This window comes from Pseudogymnoascus destructans (genome assembly GCF_001641265.1).
Source record: "Pseudogymnoascus destructans isolate 20631-21 unplaced genomic scaffold scaffold_11, whole genome shotgun sequence".
NCBI lineage: Eukaryota > Fungi > Ascomycota > Leotiomycetes > Thelebolales > Thelebolaceae > Pseudogymnoascus > Pseudogymnoascus destructans.
In genome coordinates this window covers 348270-367648 of record NW_020167530.1, presented here as the reverse complement: position 1 = coordinate 367648, position 19379 = coordinate 348270, and the positions used below count along the sequence as shown (strand labels likewise).

General features: G+C 48.0%; 4 protein-coding genes across 4 annotated transcripts; 3 read left to right on the top strand and 1 right to left on the bottom strand.

The window, feature by feature from the left end:
- Nucleotides 1-3605: 3605 nt before the first annotated feature.
- Nucleotides 3606-4602, bottom strand: VC83_04934 (uncharacterized protein; the record flags this gene model as incomplete). The annotated part of the gene is made up of 2 exons (XM_024468560.1): nucleotides 3606-3904; nucleotides 4551-4602. The coding sequence occupies 2 exons, from the start codon at nucleotides 4600-4602 to the stop codon at nucleotides 3606-3608; spliced, it is 351 nt and encodes a 116-aa protein (XP_024323953.1).
- A 202-nt stretch (nucleotides 4603-4804) lies between these two features.
- Nucleotides 4805-6495, top strand: ERG6 (Delta(24)-sterol C-methyltransferase). The gene is made up of 4 exons (XM_024468559.1): nucleotides 4805-5150; nucleotides 5205-5239; nucleotides 5289-5610; nucleotides 5659-6495. The coding sequence occupies exons 1-4, from the start codon at nucleotides 4950-4952 to the stop codon at nucleotides 6232-6234; spliced, it is 1134 nt and encodes a 377-aa protein (XP_024323950.1). The 5' UTR covers nucleotides 4805-4949; the 3' UTR covers nucleotides 6235-6495.
- Nucleotides 6496-6510: 15 nt separating this feature from the next.
- On the top strand, nucleotides 6511-8182 carry PDB1 (pyruvate dehydrogenase E1, beta subunit). Its single transcript, XM_024468558.1, has 2 exons — nucleotides 6511-7209; nucleotides 7290-8182. The coding sequence occupies exons 1-2, from the start codon at nucleotides 6847-6849 to the stop codon at nucleotides 8046-8048; spliced, it is 1122 nt and encodes a 373-aa protein (XP_024323951.1). The 5' UTR covers nucleotides 6511-6846; the 3' UTR covers nucleotides 8049-8182.
- A 6235-nt stretch (nucleotides 8183-14417) lies between these two features.
- On the top strand, nucleotides 14418-18453 carry KHA1 (K(+)/H(+) antiporter; the record flags this gene model as incomplete). Its single annotated transcript, XM_024468557.1, has 4 exons — nucleotides 14418-15019; nucleotides 15254-16333; nucleotides 16383-17472; nucleotides 17936-18453. The coding sequence occupies exons 1-4, from the start codon at nucleotides 14864-14866 to the stop codon at nucleotides 18451-18453; spliced, it is 2844 nt and encodes a 947-aa protein (XP_024323948.1). The 5' UTR covers nucleotides 14418-14863.
- Between the last annotated feature and the right edge of the window lie 926 nt (nucleotides 18454-19379).

Sequence of the window (19379 nt, the reverse complement as noted above, 5' to 3'; positions counted from 1 at the left end):
GCTTAACAAAGTTTGAAGCCCAACGTGACCCGACGTGTGGCGCGTCGCGTGTTGCAAGTAGTCGATTTGCCATATCTTCAACAATAGACAACTGAGGAGGGAACCCTTTAGCAGCTAAGTCAAGTATATACTGAACAAGAACTGATTCCTCTAGGTTACTTAATTTCCGTAAGTTGGCTTGGATATCGCGTCGTGAAGGTATGCCTTGTAAACGGTGACATAGCTTGCGGTGGTCTACGGAATAGATCCTAGCTGCAACTCGAAGGCGCAAATTTGGGTCGCTTTGCATAGCTTGGATAGCTAGCACTAATTCGCTTTCATCATTTTTATGGCGCATGTTTTGTTGTGGAGGAATTTAACATTTAGTTGGGGGGGTTGGTCACCGCATGATTTTGGCACTTTCGCTTGTTTGGCACTTTCGTTATACATGCACGTTATTACTAAATTCGAAATAAATTCATAGAAATAGTTTATAGCTAGGGTTATTGTCATGATGTACAGTTACGCTTGCGCTACATCCCACTGAGCCAAAAAGACTACAGTATTCCGGCTCGCCCGGAATACGCTGTCATACTGACATTCGTTGCACTCAGTTTGCTATCTGTAATGGTGGGTGCACCAGATGTGAGAATCTAGCCACCCAAGGAAGGGATGATTTTACTAAGACAACACACTGTCTTAGGAAACAGAGCCAAAGGGTTGTAGCTTAGACTATTCCACAACGCAGCAATCAGGTGTGTCATATAGTGAAGTGGTTCAGACAAGTTGCAACAAATGTTGAGTCTGGGAACTCAGGGGTAAGTCAGAGGTTAACACCTCACTGACTTTTCAGAAACAAGGAGTAACAAGATGAATGCTTGGAAGCTTGGAAAAGACGTGGAAGTATGTGATAGTTGATTTTCTGTATTGTCTGCTTGCCCTTTCTTAAGGAAAGGGCAATCAAAGGAGTGTAGTTCTCTCATTTTCCATGACTTTCCATGACTAACCAGGCTTGGTAAATGTATTAGAAATCAAGTGCGACCCACAACTAGCTTGCTAATCATGTAGTGAACGTAAGAGAATCCCATAGAACCATCTCTTGGGTTCCTAGCCTATAGGAAGTGAAAAGGAGGTCCAAGGTCAGAGTACCTATAGACAAATTATGTCATAACTTAACCAATCTTGTGGGTAACTAAGGAGCGATGACGTGTAATGAATCATAGAGGGTTGTAGAAGCTTCTAGAGCTATCGTTCATGTTCCTAGGCCTCTAGTTGATAGAGACATGTCATGTGTAGTATTAGCCCAGTAACTAAGGAGTGATGTGTCATACTGACATTCGTTGCACTCAGTTTGCTATCAAACTCAAGAGCAAACTTGGAAATCTCCTCCTCAAACCTACAAGTCACTATACATATTTTGGCTTATCACACCAACAACAAGAGCAATACTACTCAACGATTGCTACAACCATCTATGATTCATTACACGTCATCGCTCCTTAGTTACTGGGCCGATATTACCACATAGCATATCTCTACAACCCTCTATGATTCATTACATGACATCACTCATACTACCACATGACATATCTCTACCAACTAGATGCCTAGGAGCATGAACGATAGCTCTAAAAGCTCCTACGAACCTCTATGATTCATTACATGTCATCGCTCTTTAGTTACCCACAAGATTGGTTAAGTTATGACATAATTTGTCTATGACATAATTTGTCTATGACATAATTTGTCTATGACATAATTTGTCTATAGGGGTACTCTGACCTTGGACCTCCTTTTACTTCCTATAGGCTATGAACCTAAGAGATGGTTCTATGGGATTCTCTTACGTCGACTACAGTTACCAAGCCTGGTAAGTCATGGAAAGTCTTGGAAAATGATAGAACTACACTCCTTTAGCATAAATAGGATTGCCCTTTCCTTAAGAAAGGGCAAGCAGACAATACAGTAAATCGACTATCACATACTTCCACGTCTTTTCCAAGCTTCCAAGCATTCATCTTGTTACTCCTTGTTTCTGAAAAGTCAGTGAGGTGTTGACCTCTGACTTACCCCTGAGTTCCCAGACTCAACATTTGTTGCAACTTGTCTGAACCACTTCACTACATCACACACCTGATTGCTGCGTTGTGGAATAGTCTAAGCTACGACCCTTTGGCTCTTTTTTCTAAGACAGTGTGTTGTCTTAGTAAAATCATCCCTTCCTTGGGTGGCTAGATTCTCACATCTGGTGCACCCACCATTACATGATGTCATGTAATGAATCATAGAGGGTTGTAGAGATATGCTATGTGGTCATATCGGCCCAGTAACTAAGGAGCAATGACGTGTAATGAATCCTAGAGGGTTATAGCAATTGTTGAGTAGTATTGGTGTGACAAGCCAAAATATGTATAGTGACTTGTGTCATACCGACATTCGTTGTACTCAGTTTGCTATCAAACTCAAGAGCAAACTTAGAAATCTCCCCCTCAAACCTACAAGTCACTATACATATTTTGGCTTGTCACACCAACAACAAGAGCAATACTACTCAACGATTGCTACAACCCTCTATGATTCATTACATGACATCACTCCTTAATTACTGGGCTAATACTACACATGACATATCTCTATCAACTAGAGGCCTAGGAACATGAACGATAGCTCCAAAAGCTTCTACAACCATCTATGATTCATTACACATCATCACTCCTTAGTTACCCACAAGATTGGTTAAGTTATGACATAATCTGTCTATAGGGGTACTCTGACTAGGAGATAGTTCTATGGGATTCTCTTACGTCAACTACAGTTACCAAGCCTGGTTAGTTATGGAAAGTCTTGGAAAATGATAGAACTACACTCCTTTAGCATAAATAGGATTGCCCTTTCCTTAAGAAAGGGCAAGCAGACAATACAGTAAATCAACTATCACATACTTCCACGTCTTTTCCAAGCTTCCAAGCATTGATCTTGTTACTCCTTGTTTCTGAAAAGTCAGTGAGGTGCTAACCTCTGACTTATCCCTGAGTTCTCAGACTCAACATTTGTTACAACTTGTCTAAACCACTCCACTACATCATACACCTGATTGCTGCGTTGTGGAATAGTCTAAGCTATGGCCATTTGGATCTTTTTCCTAAGACAGTGTGTTGTCTTAGTAAAATCATCCCTTCCTTGGGTGGCTACACATCTGGTGCACCCACCATTACAGGAAGGCACGTATCACCTATTTTCATAAAGCCGTATTCAAAGCATCGAAATCGACATCACATAGAGCAATATGAATATGTAGATAGATATAGAAATTGAGTTCATGTATTATATCTACGGCTTCACTTCTAACTTGTAAAAGCACTGCCATCCTCCCAGTTTCCCTTATGTTACTAGGAGGTCTCGAATGAACGCCGCTTGAGCCGGAGTGAAACTCGAAGTATGGATGGGGTATTTTAGGCAGCGGCACTTTGCTGCATGGATACTGGCTTGGCTTGGGAGTATGGGCTTACCTTGGTGCACATCTCCGCTGGACTTGGTGCAAATCTCAGCTGGACTTGGTGCTTTCGGCGTGTGGGCTTGGGCATTGCTGGACTTGCTGGTTTCGGAGTGATGGAATGGCTGGAATGTCATGGGCTGCTTGTCATGTCGCCGTTGGGCTGGGCGGAATAGATGATCACATTGAGGCAATTCGGGCTGGGATTTGCATGGATGATGGCTATATTATTGAAGTTATATAGAATATAAGATTGTTCCTGATGCCTCTTTTCCTTTGCTTCCCTGTGTCCATGCTCCTTCGCCGTAATCATCTTGGTGCCGCTAGCTGCCATATGTTCCACCTCTCCATCGTCACGATCAAAATCCACTGAAGTCGCCTTTGCCTCGGTGATAGCACCATTTTCGAGGCCGTAAACGGTGATGGCGCCATCTTCAAGGTATTACCGATGCCAGAAGTCAGCAGTATACTCGGAATGAACCATCGCCGGCGTGGCCAGCAGTTGAAAAAAGTGAGAATCGCACCCAAAAAGCAAAGCGCGGTGATAAAAGCAGTGCGGTGATAGGAAAACCATACGGCAGCAAGAAAAGCATACGGTAATAAGAAAAAACCTTATTCTAACGTAGCTTCAAAAGGCCGAACAGAAAACAAGTGAGGGAAGCAGAAAGTGAGACCTACCACGGCAGCCCGTATGCTGCAGTCGACAGGAAGTGTCAGTTCGTTCTAGTTGACAGGGTAAACAGACAAGCGGGCCTCAATATATACCCAAAAATCTGGGAAGAGGCTTTGGGAGTAGGGAAGCCGGGGCAAAAGCCGCCGTGATCAATATATCCTGGTTTTACGGGCAATTACAGCCCAATCCGGGCCACCGAAGAAGGATCGAAAACGGTGAGTCAATTTTACTATTCTACTACGGCTTCTTTTCTATTTACTGGTGCTTGGCGTCGACCGTTTGGGAGGAATCACCGTTGGCATGAGAAACGGGTGGTGCCACCGGAGCACGCACCAAAAACCGTGGGAACACCAGCCCATTTTGGTGACGGTCCCCGTTACCGTCGTGCTACCCTTATTCAATTACGTGAAATCCCGGTAAGGTTGTTGGATGCGAAGACGAACAAGAACATCGACATGGCGCATATCATGCCGAATACGAAGCCCTAATCCAGATAAACAAGATCTGGGAGATCTTAAAAAGGTACAACCACGTGACTAGTGAACCTGTGAGTCTTATTGGTGGGTGTTGGATTACAGGGATCAATCCGAAAACGAGCATGGCGGGAAACCCCCTATGATTTTCAATTTCGCCTGGCTCCCGCTATCAGATGTTAAAATATCCCCTTAAGAAGCGTCGCCCATCTCCCTGAAATTATTTTGACAACCGCTAATTTACGTCCTTCTTTTCACACGATACCCGACCGTTACCTTTCAATCGATCACTTATCTATCTTCTTCAATTGTCTAATACATTTTCGCTACAATGCCGTCCGCACTTGAGACCGAGAACCATGTTCGCGACCAGGAGTTCGCGAAGGCCATGCACGGCAAGTCTGCTGCTGAGCAGAACCACTTCATGGCGTGGATGAAGAAGGATAAGGGTGCCCAGAAGGAGGCTGTGGATGAATACTTCAAGCACTGGGACAACAAGGCTGCTAAGGACGAGACTGAGGAAGTCCGTGAGGTAGGTTGCTCTGTCGATCGGGGGAAGTGAGCAATACTGACAACGTCCATGAAGGCCAGAAGAGCAGAATACGCGACGTTGACCAAGCAGTAAGCACCTCTATCAGACGAAATTTGAACGAAGCCTAACATAATATAGCTACTACAACCTTGCTACCGACTTGTACGAGAACGGATGGGGACAGTCTTTCCACTTCTGCCGCTTCGCATACGGCGAGCCATTCAACCAAGCTATCGCTCGCCACGAGCACTACCTTGCGCACAGCATTGGTATCAAGCAGGGCATGAACGTCCTTGATGTTGGCTGTGGTGTTGGTGGACCAGCCAGGGAGATTGCCAAGTTCACCGGCGCCCACATCACCGGATTAAATAACAACGACTACCAGATTGAGCGCGCAACTGCATACGCAAAGAAGGAGGGCCTTTCGGACCAGTTGAAGTTTGTCAAGGGTGATTTCATGGTATGTACTTAACGAGCGTCTTAAAAGATCCGTACTAAGGTAAATTAGCAAATGGGTTTTCCAGAGGAGACTTTCGATGCCGTCTACGCTATCGAGGCTACCGTCCACGCACAATCGCTCGAGGGTGTATACCACGAGATCTTCAAGACCCTGAAGCCCGGCGGAGTCTTCGGTGTTTACGAGTGGCTCATGACCGATAACTATGATGCAACCAACGTCAAGCACCGTGAGATCCGTCTCGGTATTGAGCAAGGAAACGGCATCTCGAACATGGTCAAGATATCTGAGGGTCTCCGTGCTATCGAGGCTGCCGGATTTGTTCTGGAGATGCACGAGGATCTTGCAAAGCGCGACGACCCTTCCCCATGGTACTACCCCATTGCCGGTGACTTCAAGTACATGGGCAGCATCTGGGATTTCCCAACTATTGCACGTATGACAAAGCTTGGTCGTGGACTTGTCCACAAGTTCGTCTGGGGTCTCGAGTGCCTCAGGATCGCACCACCAGGAACCAACAAGTCCGCTGACAACCTCGCTTTGGCCGCAGACATGTTGGTCGAGGGTGCCAAGTTGGACCTGTTCACCCCGATGTACCTGATGGTCGCCAGGAAGCCATTGAACTAAAGAGGAGCTGTGAAGAATAGGAGTTTGGGTTTCAATTTAGCTGGGGGCATAGAATATTCATGTACAAAAATCAACTGCGGGGCCATTTCGGCATACACTGGCCGCCTGCTTGCACCTGCATGGTAGTAGTTAGTTTTCACTGTTTCGGGGATGATTTTCGGCGATGCTTTTCGCGGATCGATTGCCATGAGTTGAGTGCAGCGGCGCCAGATATTACAGTTAAAGTAGCATAAATACGCAATAATAATATATAATACGTGTCAATCCTAGAGACTAAAGTTTCTGATTACTACCTGCTTTGAAACGATAATGTTCATATACTCCTCGTTGCCCATTACTACATTTTTACTGTCGAGAAGTTGCTTTTTGTATCTCGGGCCTATTACTCCGTTACCCCAATTTAATCCTCGACAATATTCCTAATTTGGACTAGCGTTCTCCTCTTGTCCCAGCAATCTTTCCCAAAAATTTGGCCCGTATCGCCATTCAATCGCTCAACGACTCCAAATTGCGTGGGGAGGCAGATCTCGCAATTGCATTTCGACCCCACAACGATTAGTCCACCATCCTTGAGCTTTTCATCCCAAGCTTAAGGCCTCACATATATACAAGATGTCTCGACTGCTAAGGCCCGTTTCATCGCTGCTGTCGAGCAGGACAGCTCCAGTCGCGCGACGGGCATTCCGCCGCTCCGACCTGCCGCGTGTTGTGGCCGCACAATGGAGAGGCTATGCCAGCGGCGTCAAGGAGATGACGGTTAGAGAGGCGCTCAACGAGGCACTGGCGGAAGAATTGGAGCAGAACCCAAAGGTCTTCGTCCTTGGTGAGGAGGTTGCACAGTACAATGGCGCATACAAGGTCACCAAGGGCTTGTTGGACCGATTCGGAGACCAGAGAATTATCGACTCTCCTATTACTGAGTCGGGTTTCACTGGATTGACTGTTGGCGCTGCTCTTGCTGGACTGCACCCAGTTGTGAGTTCCCCCTGATCCCTGATGCCTCCTGTTTTATTCTGCTGTTTTGTTGGAGACGGATGCTGACGGAGTAATTGTAGTGCGAGTTCATGACCTTCAACTTCGCTATGCAAGCCATCGATCAAATCATCAACTCTGCTGCCAAGACGCACTACATGTCCGGCGGTATCCAGCCCTGCAACATCACCTTCCGTGGCCCCAACGGCTTCGCCGCTGGTGTTGCCGCACAGCACTCCCAGGATTACTCCGCTTGGTACGGCTCCATCCCCGGCCTCAAGGTCGTCACGCCATGGTCCGCCGAAGATGCCAAGGGACTTCTCAAGGCTGCCATCCGCGACCCCAACCCAGTCGTTGTCCTCGAGAACGAGCTCCTTTACGGACAATCCTTCCCGATGTCCGAGGAGGCTCAGAGGAGCGACTTCGTCATCCCATTCGGCAAGGCCAAGGTCGAGCGCCAAGGAAAGGACCTCACCATCATTACACTTTCCCGCTGCGTTGGCCAGTCTCTCGTCGCCGCCGAGAACCTGAAGAAGAAGTACGGCGTGGAGGTTGAGGTTGTCAACCTGCGCTCCATCAAGCCTCTCGACGTTGAGGCCATTGTCAAGTCTGTGAAGAAGACTGGCCGCCTCCTGGCTGTCGAGTCTGGCTTTCCCTCGTTTGGTGTTGGCTCTGAGATCCTCGCCCTGACGATGGAGTATGCATTCGACTACCTAGAGGCTCCAGCCCAGAGAATCACTGGTGCTGAGGTCCCAACACCTTATGCTAAAGAGTTGGAGGATATGAGCTTCCCTAACGAGGATTTGATTGAGGCGTTTGCCAAGAAGATGTTGAAGCTATAGAGGCGAGGAGATGAAAGGCGAAAAGAAGGAGCGATAGATATGTATTTGTAAAGGTAGCGTGGACAGGAACTGGGCTAATTAAATATGATTCATCGCAGTGCTCGTTTTAATGTCTTTAGTTTTTTGATTCTGTGTATATGATGTTGTGGACCTGGTTTGCTTTTCGTGACAGATAAATTGACCACATATCAGTGCTTGACTTGCTCCTTCATAATGCGAACCGAGAATGGGCTGCTACGAATCAGGGATCAATCATCTTTCCAACCACAGTGTGTTGCAACATCATCATAGAGCGGCCTCAAGCGGCCCTTATTTTTGATTCTCGTGCATAATTGTATTACACAGTTACTGTGACAGGGTTAGAAAATCAATTATAATCATGATTATTTAGTCGTAATCATAACGTGCATGTATAACGAAAGTGCCAAACAAGCGAAAGTGCCAAAATCATGCGGTGACCAACCCCCCCAACTAAATGTTAAATTCCTCCACAACAAAACATGCGCCATAAAAATGATGAAAGCGAATTAGTGCTAGCTATCCAAGCTATGCAAAGCGACCCAAATTTGTGCCTTCGAGTTGCAGCTAGGATCTATTCCGTAGACCACCGCAAGCTATGTCACCGTTTACAAGGCGTACCTTCACGACGCGATATCCAAGCCAACTTACGGAAATTAAGTAACCTAGAGGAATCAGTTCTTGTTCAGTATATACTTGACTTAGCTGCTAAAGGGTTCCCTCCTCAGTTGTCTATTGTTGAAGATATGGCAAATCGACTACTTGCAACACGCGACGCGCCACACGTCGGGTCACGTTGGGCTTCAAACTTTGTTAAGCGCCATGTAGAGCTCCGGACACGCTTCCAGCGAAAATACGACTACCAGAGGGCTAAGTGCGAAGATCCAGAAGTCATTCGTGGCTGGTTTGAGCTTGTATGGAACACAATTCTAAAGTATGGCATCAACAATGCAGATATCTACAACTTTGATGAGACTGGGTTTATGATGGGCGTCATCTCAAGCGCAACGGTAGTAACGAGCTCAGATGGGCGGGCAAAGGCAAAAAAGGTGCAGCCTGGCAATCGGGAATGGGTTACAGTAATCCAAGGCGTTAGTTCTCAAGGTTGGGCAGTGCCGCCATTTGTCATTGTGGCAGGTAAAAACCACCTTGCATCTTGGTATGAGAATAGCGGATTTCCAGCAGATTGGGTAATTGCTGTTACTGCAAATGGCTGGACTACAAACGAGAGAGGTATGAAATCCAATCCATAAGGAGTACTGCAAAGAACACAACATTATTACGCTTTGTATGCCTGCTCACTCTTCCCATATACTTCAACCACTTGATGTTGGCTGTTTTGGCCCATTAAAGAGAGCTTACGGTCGGCAAATTGAAGATATGATGCGGGCTCATATTATTCACATTACTAAGGATGACTTCTTTCCTGCCTTCCACGCTGCATTTAACATTGCAATGACAGAAAGCAATATTCAGGGAGGGTTCCGAGGTGCTGGGCTTCTTCCATTTAGCCCTGAGAGTGTAATATCTACACTTGACCTTAGGTTTAAGACGCCAACACCTCCAACCTCTCACCCAAACACCGCTCAACCATGGGTTTCTTAGACACCAAATAACCCAACTGAAGCTGTATCACAGTCTACTTTCATTAAAAACTGAATTGCGCATCATCAAAATAGCTCTCCAACCTCAATCTATGCAGCTGTTGACCAGTTTACAAAGGGTGCATCGCAAATAATGCATCAATTAGCATTGTTAAAAGCAGAGAACCAAAACCTGCGACAGGCAAATGAAGTGCTAAGCAAGCGCCGGAGAGCTAAAAAAACACGACTACAGCAAGGAGGATCACTTAGTCAACAGGTAGCACAAGAGCTACAGGACGAGAGGGATGTTGTGCAGCAAGTAGAGCAAGAAATAAGGGCAAGTAGTGGTCGGAAGCCAAGGGAAGAAACCCATGCACATCGCTGTGGCAAGTGTGGTGAGACTGGACACAATGCGCGCACTTGTCAGATTGTAATAGACAGGTCTGAGGAAGAGGACTCCGAGTAGTTTTAATTAATTTATATTGTTGTGGTGGATTTATTGCAATTCTTATGGGGTAGTCGCGATATTTTGGCACTTTCGCTTGTTTGGCACTTTCGTTATACATGCACGTTAATCATGATTATTTATAAAGCGTACGGAGTACAACGTACATGTATAACGAGTCGGCCACCCAAGCGAGTCGGCCACTTTCCACCGACCACCTATATATTATATAAATCAATTCAACTACAACGCCTTAAATCAATTCAACTACAACGCCTTAAATCAATTAAAACTACTCAGAATCTCCATCTTCAGACGTCTCCCAAACTACCTAACAAGTTCGCGAATTATGACCAGTTTGGCTGCAGTTGCCACAATGCCGAGTACGTAGCTGAGCCCGCTCTGTAGAACTACCCTCCCTACGTGTATTTTCTCTCCTAGCATCAACTATACCCTTTTCTAGCCATATCGCATTAGCTTCAGGTGCTGAAAGCGAACCTCCAAGCTGTAGGCGGCTCTTTTTAGCCCTCTGGCATTTGCTTAGTAGCTCATTTGCTGTACAAAGCTCCTGGTTCTCAGCTTTAAGAAGGACTAGTCTATGTGCTAGCATTAAGATACCTTTAGCCTAGGCATCAACTACGTTATATAAATGGGTTGGAAAGCTACCATGATGCTTAGCAATCCTAGATTTCAAGGTAGTAGAGCTTTGTACAGCCTCAATTGCTATAGTTAGCGTTTTTAGACCCTAGGAGGTAGCGGTTCCTAGCCTGTAAGGATGCCTTCTCGTCTCTCATTCTAAGGAGTAGACTCTGGGTAGCTGCGGGGTCACGTGTGATCATTTGGGTGGGCTAACCGAGTCGGAACCAAGTCGGATGGTTTTCGGGTACTTGAGGGAATCTACTCATGGGGTTCCCCCTTCATCTTTTTTGTATCCTTCGTAGTAGACCTATAGGATAGCATCTGTTTAGCCTCCGACTCACACTCTCATATGCTATTACTGTGAGCTGGGTGCCCTGTGTCCTTACATTATACAAAAAATATCACGCCTGCCGGGGACGGCCGTACTTCAATAATATCTCACACCGGAATGACTCAGGAGAACTACCATTACGACATCGACCGCGACTCGGTGACGTTTCGGAGGAGAGACCTGACGACTTCAAATAGCCGTGATTCCAGAGATCTCACGGACAGCCAGTGGATCAGGGTTTGATTCTTCAGAACAAGCTGACATCTTTTCCAAGCGTCCAAGCATTGATCTTGTTACTCCTTGTTTCTGAAAAGTCAGTGAGTATAATGGTGGGTGCACCAGATGTGAGAATCTAGCCATCCAAGGAAGGGATGAATTTACTAAGACAACACACTGTCTTAGGAAAAAGAGCCAAAGGGTTGTAGCTTAGACTATTCCACAATGTGGCAATCAAGTGTATGATGTAGTGGAGTGGTTTAGACAAGTTGAAATGTTGAGTCTGAGAACTCAGGGATAAGTCAGAGGTTAGCACCTCACTGACTTTTCAGAAACAAGGAGTAACAAGATCAATGCTTGGAAGCTTGGAAAAGACGTGGAAGTATGTGATAGTCGATTTACTGTATTGTCTGCTTGCCCTTTCTTAAGGAAAGGGCAATCCTATTTATGCTAAAGGAGTGTAGTTCTCTCATTTTCCAAGACTTTCCATGACTTACCAGGCTTGGTAACTGTAGTCGACATAAGAGAATCCCATAGAACCATCTCTTAGGTTCGTAGCCTATAGGAAGTAAAAGGAGGTCCAAGGTCAGAGTACCCCTATAGACAAATTATGTCATAGACAAATTATGTCATAACATAACCAATCTTGTGGGTAACTAAAGAGCGATGACATGTAATAAATCATAGAGGTTCGTAGGAACTTTTAGAGCTATCGTTCATGCTCCTAGGCATCTAGTTGGTAGAGATATGTCATGTGGTAGTATGAGTGATGTCATGTAATGAATCATAGAGGGTTGTAGAGATATGCTATGTGGTAATATCGGCCCAGTAACTAAGGAGCGATGATGTGTAATGAATCATAGATGGTTGTAGCAATCGTTGAGTAGTATTGCTCTTGTTGTTGGTGTGATAAGCCAAAATATGTATAGTGACTTGTAGGTTTGAGGAGGAGATTTCCAAGTTTGCTCTTGAGTTTGATAGCAAACTGAGTGCAACGAATGTCAGTATGACACAACGCTAGCCCTGATCCTTCCACCACAACAGGTCAGCATCGACCCTGAACCCTACACCCTTACCGTCCCCCACTATAGTGTAACTTGCTATGTGCTCCTCTACTGGTTCGAAACCACACCGAGTCAGATTTCATGCTTGTAGTGACCGTAACAGTTCTGAGACAGGTTCTTCGAGTATCTAGGTAAGGAGGCATCCTTACACCCACCATCTTCGTAAGTCGCACTGAAGTCACTTATCAGGAAGCAGATCTTAACGAGACATAAGAGCCGAATCGATTCTACCATATAACATAAGTCGTGTCGTAACTGGGAATAGGTACCTTTACATACAAATTTATATGTAAAGATACTTCCACTTCCAAAACTAAAACTCTAAATAGCTCTGTCAATAAAAATCGTATAGCTTAAATATTTGATATTAAAGTTCTATATATAGACCTTTATAATGTATGAAAAGGCTAGCATCGCTAGTTTTGTAGTTGCTGTTCTATTAATAGGATGAAATCACCCATACAAATATTTGTATGAGGAAAACTTTAATGTTAAATTAATCAGGTAAAACGACGCTAGGAGTGTTAGCATTTCTAAGTTAAGTAAAGGTCTATATATAGAACCCTAATATGGATCAGCTAAGCAGTACAATTTTTATTAATAGAGCTATTTAGGTTTTTAGTTTTGGAAGTGGAAGTATCTTTACATATAAATTTGTATGTAAAGGTACCTATTCCCGGTTACGCCATGTTCCCGGTTACGCCACGACTTACGTTAACTTGTCTTGAACACATCCTCAATCCCCAGAGCCTCCTCGACCTAAGCATATCGTTATGAAGGGAGGGACAACTATATGCAACACGCAGGGACCGCTGGTCTCAAGGTCGACTCGCTTCCATCCGATGGTTGAAGACTGGTTCACCTATAGTGGCTGCATCTTTGACATCAAAGAGTATAGCCATTGGAAAAAGGCATATGCGGCTTGGGAGCGGGAATACTCCAATCGAGAATTGAAACACCAGCTGAGCTGCAGGGATCGAGAATGCACCTGTGAACCTAGGACAGAAAGACCACACAGGAAGCCAACTATTTCTCACCAGAGCGTACGTCGCATTTGTTGAGCGAGGTGCTTGCGGCCGTAACCGGGGTGCACCAAATCGATCTGTTACCGGAATCTTTCCTGTCTACGGTCAGGGAGCAGACATCGAGGGAGCGCGAGCTCGGAGCCAATTAGCCATGTGGAATGATATTGCGGGTCACTTTTAGCTGCTGCACGGAGATAGATGAGGAAACTACTGCAAGGGCGTAGAGGTTACCAAAGCTGAGATTGTGAGCATACGTCGTGATCTGGACATGCTTCAAGTGATGACGTCTGATAATACTTTATCCTTCAATAAAGTGAACGACTCCTCTGACTTTCGGAGCTTTAAAGGTGACCAATGTACCGTTTCCAAACTTCCAAGCTGTAAAGTTTGTCCAAACTGCCACAGAAACAATTATAAATCTATTCGACATGCATTACTTGTACTTCATCCGACCAGTTCTTTTAAAGGATTGTGATGATAAGGCGGTCGGTCATTCTGACCTAACACTTGCATTCAGCCGGAGTACGGCGCCATAAGTATGCATACAGGTCTGTGCTTCTCCCATACAAAAAGACAGTCGTTTACTGCAATTTAAGCACAGACCTGTATTCATACTTATGGCGCCGTACTGTACTACCTTCATCTCTCATCCCACATATCATCACATTCCACCTCCCATCCCAGCCTCATCCCATCCCCCATCCCGTCCCCAACGACGCCCCGAACCCCCGCCAAGCTAAACCCCCATAGCGCTGATAGGGCGGTGAAAGTCGCTCGTACAGCGCCGACTCCTCACTGGCTAGCGTCAACCCGCAGTTGGAGGACCGCCGTAGCTATCAGGCTATGGTTACTTTGCCATGTGCTGGTTAGTGTTGGTGTAGTGTTGGTGCGCTACTACGGTGATTATGTACATACACTACCGTAGTGAATGGGGGTGGCATATGCGTACCCCGCGTGCTAACCACGCCTGAGCCTGATCGGCGGCGAGAAGTCCTTATCTTAGTGTGGCGAGGCCGGGATGGGGTGGTAGGGTGGAAGGATGAGGGTTGGGTTGGTATAAGTCCCTCAACCTTTCCTGTGCAGAGCAAAGATAGTAAATACTGTCAAGGCAGCGTTGAGGTGGTTCGCTGTGATTATTTCGCCGGCTTGAATTGATTCCTCTTTGTGCGGAACGACAGGCTTATCGGGTGCTGGTTTTATGGCCGGCTAGCCACCAAGGGAAATCCGGCGACAGACGACATACAGACGAGCAGAGGAGAGGCAGTGAGACGATATCAAGGCAGCAGACAGGCAACAGAGAGGCTGCAGAGAGGTAGCTAGAGATATACACAGCAAGTGCCAAAGCCATCCAGCTTGAGAAACAGATATACGACAACCACCCAGACAACCACCCAGACAACCACCCAGACAACCACCCAGACAACCACCCAGACAACCACCCAGACAACCACCCAGACAACCACCCAGACAACCACCCACTACAACACTCGCACCATGTCAAACACCATCTCCTCCGCCGTCTCGAAGACGGCGGCTGGGGCGGCGGCTGCCACCACGGGGCTACGTGCAACGCCGCAGGGCGGTATCCTCGAGGGCGCAAACCCGGCGACGTATGACCCGAAGAATCCGATTATTTTGTTCATTATACAGGTTAGTTGGTTTTACTACTGGCGAGGCGTGGGACGGGATGGGTTGAGTGGATGAGGAGGAGGGATACTCGAGAGGTCTTGGAAGATGTGTTTGCTATGAGGGGGTGTGGATTTCATCTCTGAGGAGGCCGTGGGCAAGGGACATTACGTTGTCGATTCTGCGTGCCATTCATTTCCTGCCATCAAGAAAAATGGCGGATTGCTCTATCCCATGCGGACTGCTAATACCCATCAGGTAATTATTATCATCATCTTCTGCCGCCTCCTCCACTACCCCCTCTCCCTCATCCGTCAACCCCGCGTCATCGCCGAAGTCATCGGCGGCATCATCCTAGGCCCCTCCGTCATGGCGCACATCCCCGGCTTCAAAGCGGCCATCTTCCCCGACGCGAGTCTACCCATCCTCAACCTCGTCGCCAACCTCGGCCTCATCCTCTTCCTCTTCCTCGTCGCCCTCGAGACAGACCTCCACATGTTCATGAGGAACTGGCGGGTCGCCCTCTCCGTCGGCCTCGCAGGCATGATTCTCCCCTTCGGCCTCGGGTGCGGTATTGCGTATGGACTATATCATCAGTTCCGTACCGACGAGGGCATCGTCCCCATCTCGTTCCCCGTGTACATGCTCTTCATCGGCACGGCGCTCAGCATCACCGCGTTCCCGGTCCTGTGCCGTATCCTCACCGAGCTGAATCTCCTCGGTACGCCAGTCGGTGTTACGGTTCTCGCGGCAGGCGTAGGAAACGATGTCGTGGGCTGGGTGCTCCTCGCTCTGTGCGTTGCGCTCGTGAATAACGGGTCTGGCATCACAGCGCTGTACGTCGTTCTCTGCACAGTCGGGTGGATCTTATTCCTCTTCTATGCCGTCCGGCCGTGTCTTGTCTGGCTGCTGCGACGGACGGGGAGCATCAAGAACGGGCCGACGCAGGGGATGATTACGCTGGTTTTGCTTCTGACGCTGTTTTCAGCGTGGTTCACGGGCGTCATTGGCGTGCATCCTATTTTCGGCGGCTTCTTGGTCGGGCTGATCTGTCCGCACGATGAAGGCTTTACGGTGAAGCTGACAGAGAAGATTGAAGATCTGGTGACTGTCTTGTTTCTCCCGCTCTACTTTGCGCTGTCGGGACTGAACACGAATCTGGGACTGCTGAACGATGGGACGGCGTGGGCGTATGTTGTTGGTATTATTGCGGTTGCTCTTATAGGGAAGATCGTGGGTGGAACGCTGGCGGCGAGATCTTGCAAGCTGGTGTGGAGGGAAAGTCTCACCATTGGTGTTCTGATGAGTTGTAAGGGATTGGTAGAACTGATTGTGCTGGTAAGTCTGATGGTCATTCAACCGCACCGACAACTACTAACAGCCACAGAACATCGGCCTCCAAGCCAAGATCCTCTCCACGCGAACCTTCACCATGTTCGTCATCATGGCTCTCGTCACAACCGTCATCACCTCCCCCGCAACCAGCGCCCTCTACCCACCCTGGTACCAGAAGAAGCTTGAAGCCTGGAAGCGCGGCGACATCGACTGGGAGGGCAACGAGCTCCGCGCCTCCGCCGACTCTCTCGGGAAGCTCGAGTCCACACAAATCCACAAACTCCTCGTCTACCTCCGCCTCGAATCCCTTCCCGCGCTATTCACATTCATCGACCTCCTCGGCGGCGAAAAGCCCGCCCCCATCACGCGGGTACACAAATCGCGCCTCCCCTCCGTCCCCGAAGACCCCTCCTCCGAAACCACCACCCCAGAACACGCGCTCGAAGTCCATGGCGCGCGTCTCCTCCCACTCACCGAGCGTACCTCGTCCGTAATGAAAGTCTCGGCGACAGAGGACTCCTCCTCCGATGCGATCCTCAATACCTTCCGCACCTTTGCGCGTCTCAACGCCCTACCTGTCTCTGGCACAATCAGCACCGTTCCCCTCACCTCCTTCGCCACTCAGCTGCTCTCCAAAACGTCTTCTCTTTCTCCCGACCTCCTTCTCGTCCCTTGGCCATCCTCCCTCCCAGCCGATAGTGAAGCCGACGCCCCGCCCCGCAGACCCGCGCCGTTCACGCCAGGGGCTCAATCGGCGTTCATATCTGAGCTCCTATCCGAAGCGCCATGCAACGCAGCGATCCTCATTGATCGCAGCTTCGGGGCCCCGGTCCCATCAGCCGACAGGGGACACCACATTTTCTTCCCCTTCATCGGCGGACCAGACGACCGCGTAGCTCTCCGTTTCGTCCTCCAGCTCGCGAAGAACCGACACGTCACCGCGACCGTGCTTCAGGTTATCCACACCGCCGCACCCGAGGTTAAGCCTCCCCGCCCAACCGCGCCAGGGATCGGCGCGGAGGCATTCGCGCCGCGGCTGGGGATGGGGAGTCGACGCGGGAGCCGGGCGAGTGTGGTTGCTGCGGCGGAGGAGGCGGTGAGGGGGATGGTGGAGAGGAGGGAGGCGGATGCGGCGTTTTTGTGTGCGTTGAGGGATTCGTTGCCGGCGGGGTTGGGGGAGCGGGTTGTATTTTTGGAGGGGGAGGGGGGAAGGCGGTGGTGGATGTTGCGAGGGTGGAGGTTGGGGGGGTGGGGGATTTGGTAGTTGTGGGGAGGGGGGTTGGGGGGAGGGAGAGGTGGGGAGGGTGTTGGGGGGGTTGGCGGCGGAGATGGTGGAGGGGGGGTGGGTGGGAGCTTGGTGGTTGTTAAGGCTGGGGGGAGGGGGTTGGAGATGTAAAGGGGGGGGTTGGAGTTGGTATCCGATGTTTATATGGCGCATGGCTGGCTGTTAGTGTTACATGCTGCATTCCATATCCCATGATTTACCAGTAGCATTCACGGAGATGAGCATTTGCAGTTGTGTTCAGGTGTGTGTGTGAACAGCCCAGATGTAATAAGTTATTAAGTCCAAAATAAAAACATTATACCCTTCACCCCTTAATATAGGTCTACAACCCACCTCATTCCTCTCCCTAAAACTCCATTTTCGATCAAAACTTCGCGGAAGTCAAATAACCCCCCATCATATTCCCCGCCTTCAGGATGCTATCATTGTCGTTGTCGATTCGTCCGTCTTCTCCTTAGTCTTTGGGATCGTCCTCCACTCCATCCCCAAGCTCGCGACAAAGCAAACACCAGCAGAAGCCACAGCAACAAGAAACGCCGACGTAATCGCAACATTATACGCATCCCTCACCCCTCCCAACAGAGGAGCCGGGACAACATCAACCATGCCAACTCCCCCCGCACCACACGCGTTCCACATCAATGCCCGGCATCTTATTAATATTCCCAACCAGCGAGCTCTGAAACACATTCTGCGCGATAGCCAGCCGCGCCAAGCGAGCCACCGAGGGACTGACAGAACCGCGCTGGCAACAGGAATATCAGCAGCGTCGAGGACTTGGATGGCGAAGAATGGAATCTGCACGCCGATTTCGAAGCCGATCCCGCTGATGAAGTGACTTGTAGGTTTGAGGAGGAGATTTCTAAGTTTGCTCCTCAAACCTACAAGTCACCATACATATCTTGGCTTATCACACCAACAACAAGAGCAATACTACTCAACGATTGCTACAACCCTCTATGATTCATTACACGTCATCGCTCCTTAGTTACTGGGCCAATACTACCACATAGCATATCTCTACAGCCCTCTATGATTCATTACACGTCATCACTCCTTAGTTACTGGGTTAATACTACCACATGACATATCTCTACCAACTAGAGGCCTAGGAACATGAACAATAGCTCCAAAAACTTCTACAACCCTCTATGATTCATTACATGTCATCGCTCCTTAGTTACCCACAAGATTGGTTAAGTTATGACATAATTTGTCTATAGGGGTACTCTGACCTTGGACCTCCTTTCACTTCCTATAGGCTAGGAACTAAGAGATGGTTCTATGGGATTCTCTTACGTTCACTACATGAATAGCAAGCTAGTTGTGGGTCGCACTTGATTTCTAATACAGTTACCAAGCCTATTCCTTCTCTTTATTCCCTGCTTGCTCTGGTCCTTCTGGATTGCGTTTCCATTGATATTTCGCATCAACATCATGTGGCAACATATTTATAGGAATTGGAAATGTACTCATCTTTTCACTATTCAGTAACATTCCATTAAAGTCAGGAGTGAACCTACGATTTCTAGCTTGGATGGTGGAAAATATGGGTTACCAGGAGATACATAAGTGTCACGAGGAGACCACCACGTGACCGAGCAGTGGTCCCTCATTTCGCTTCACTCGAGCTTACAAGCTCGCTTAGGAAAGCTCTTCTCTATAAAGAGGAGCTTTCCTACATTACGTAGAGACCAGAGTATTCAATTCATTACACATTCACGTGATCGCGAGCACAGTTATATGTGACAGTTATGAGCCCGG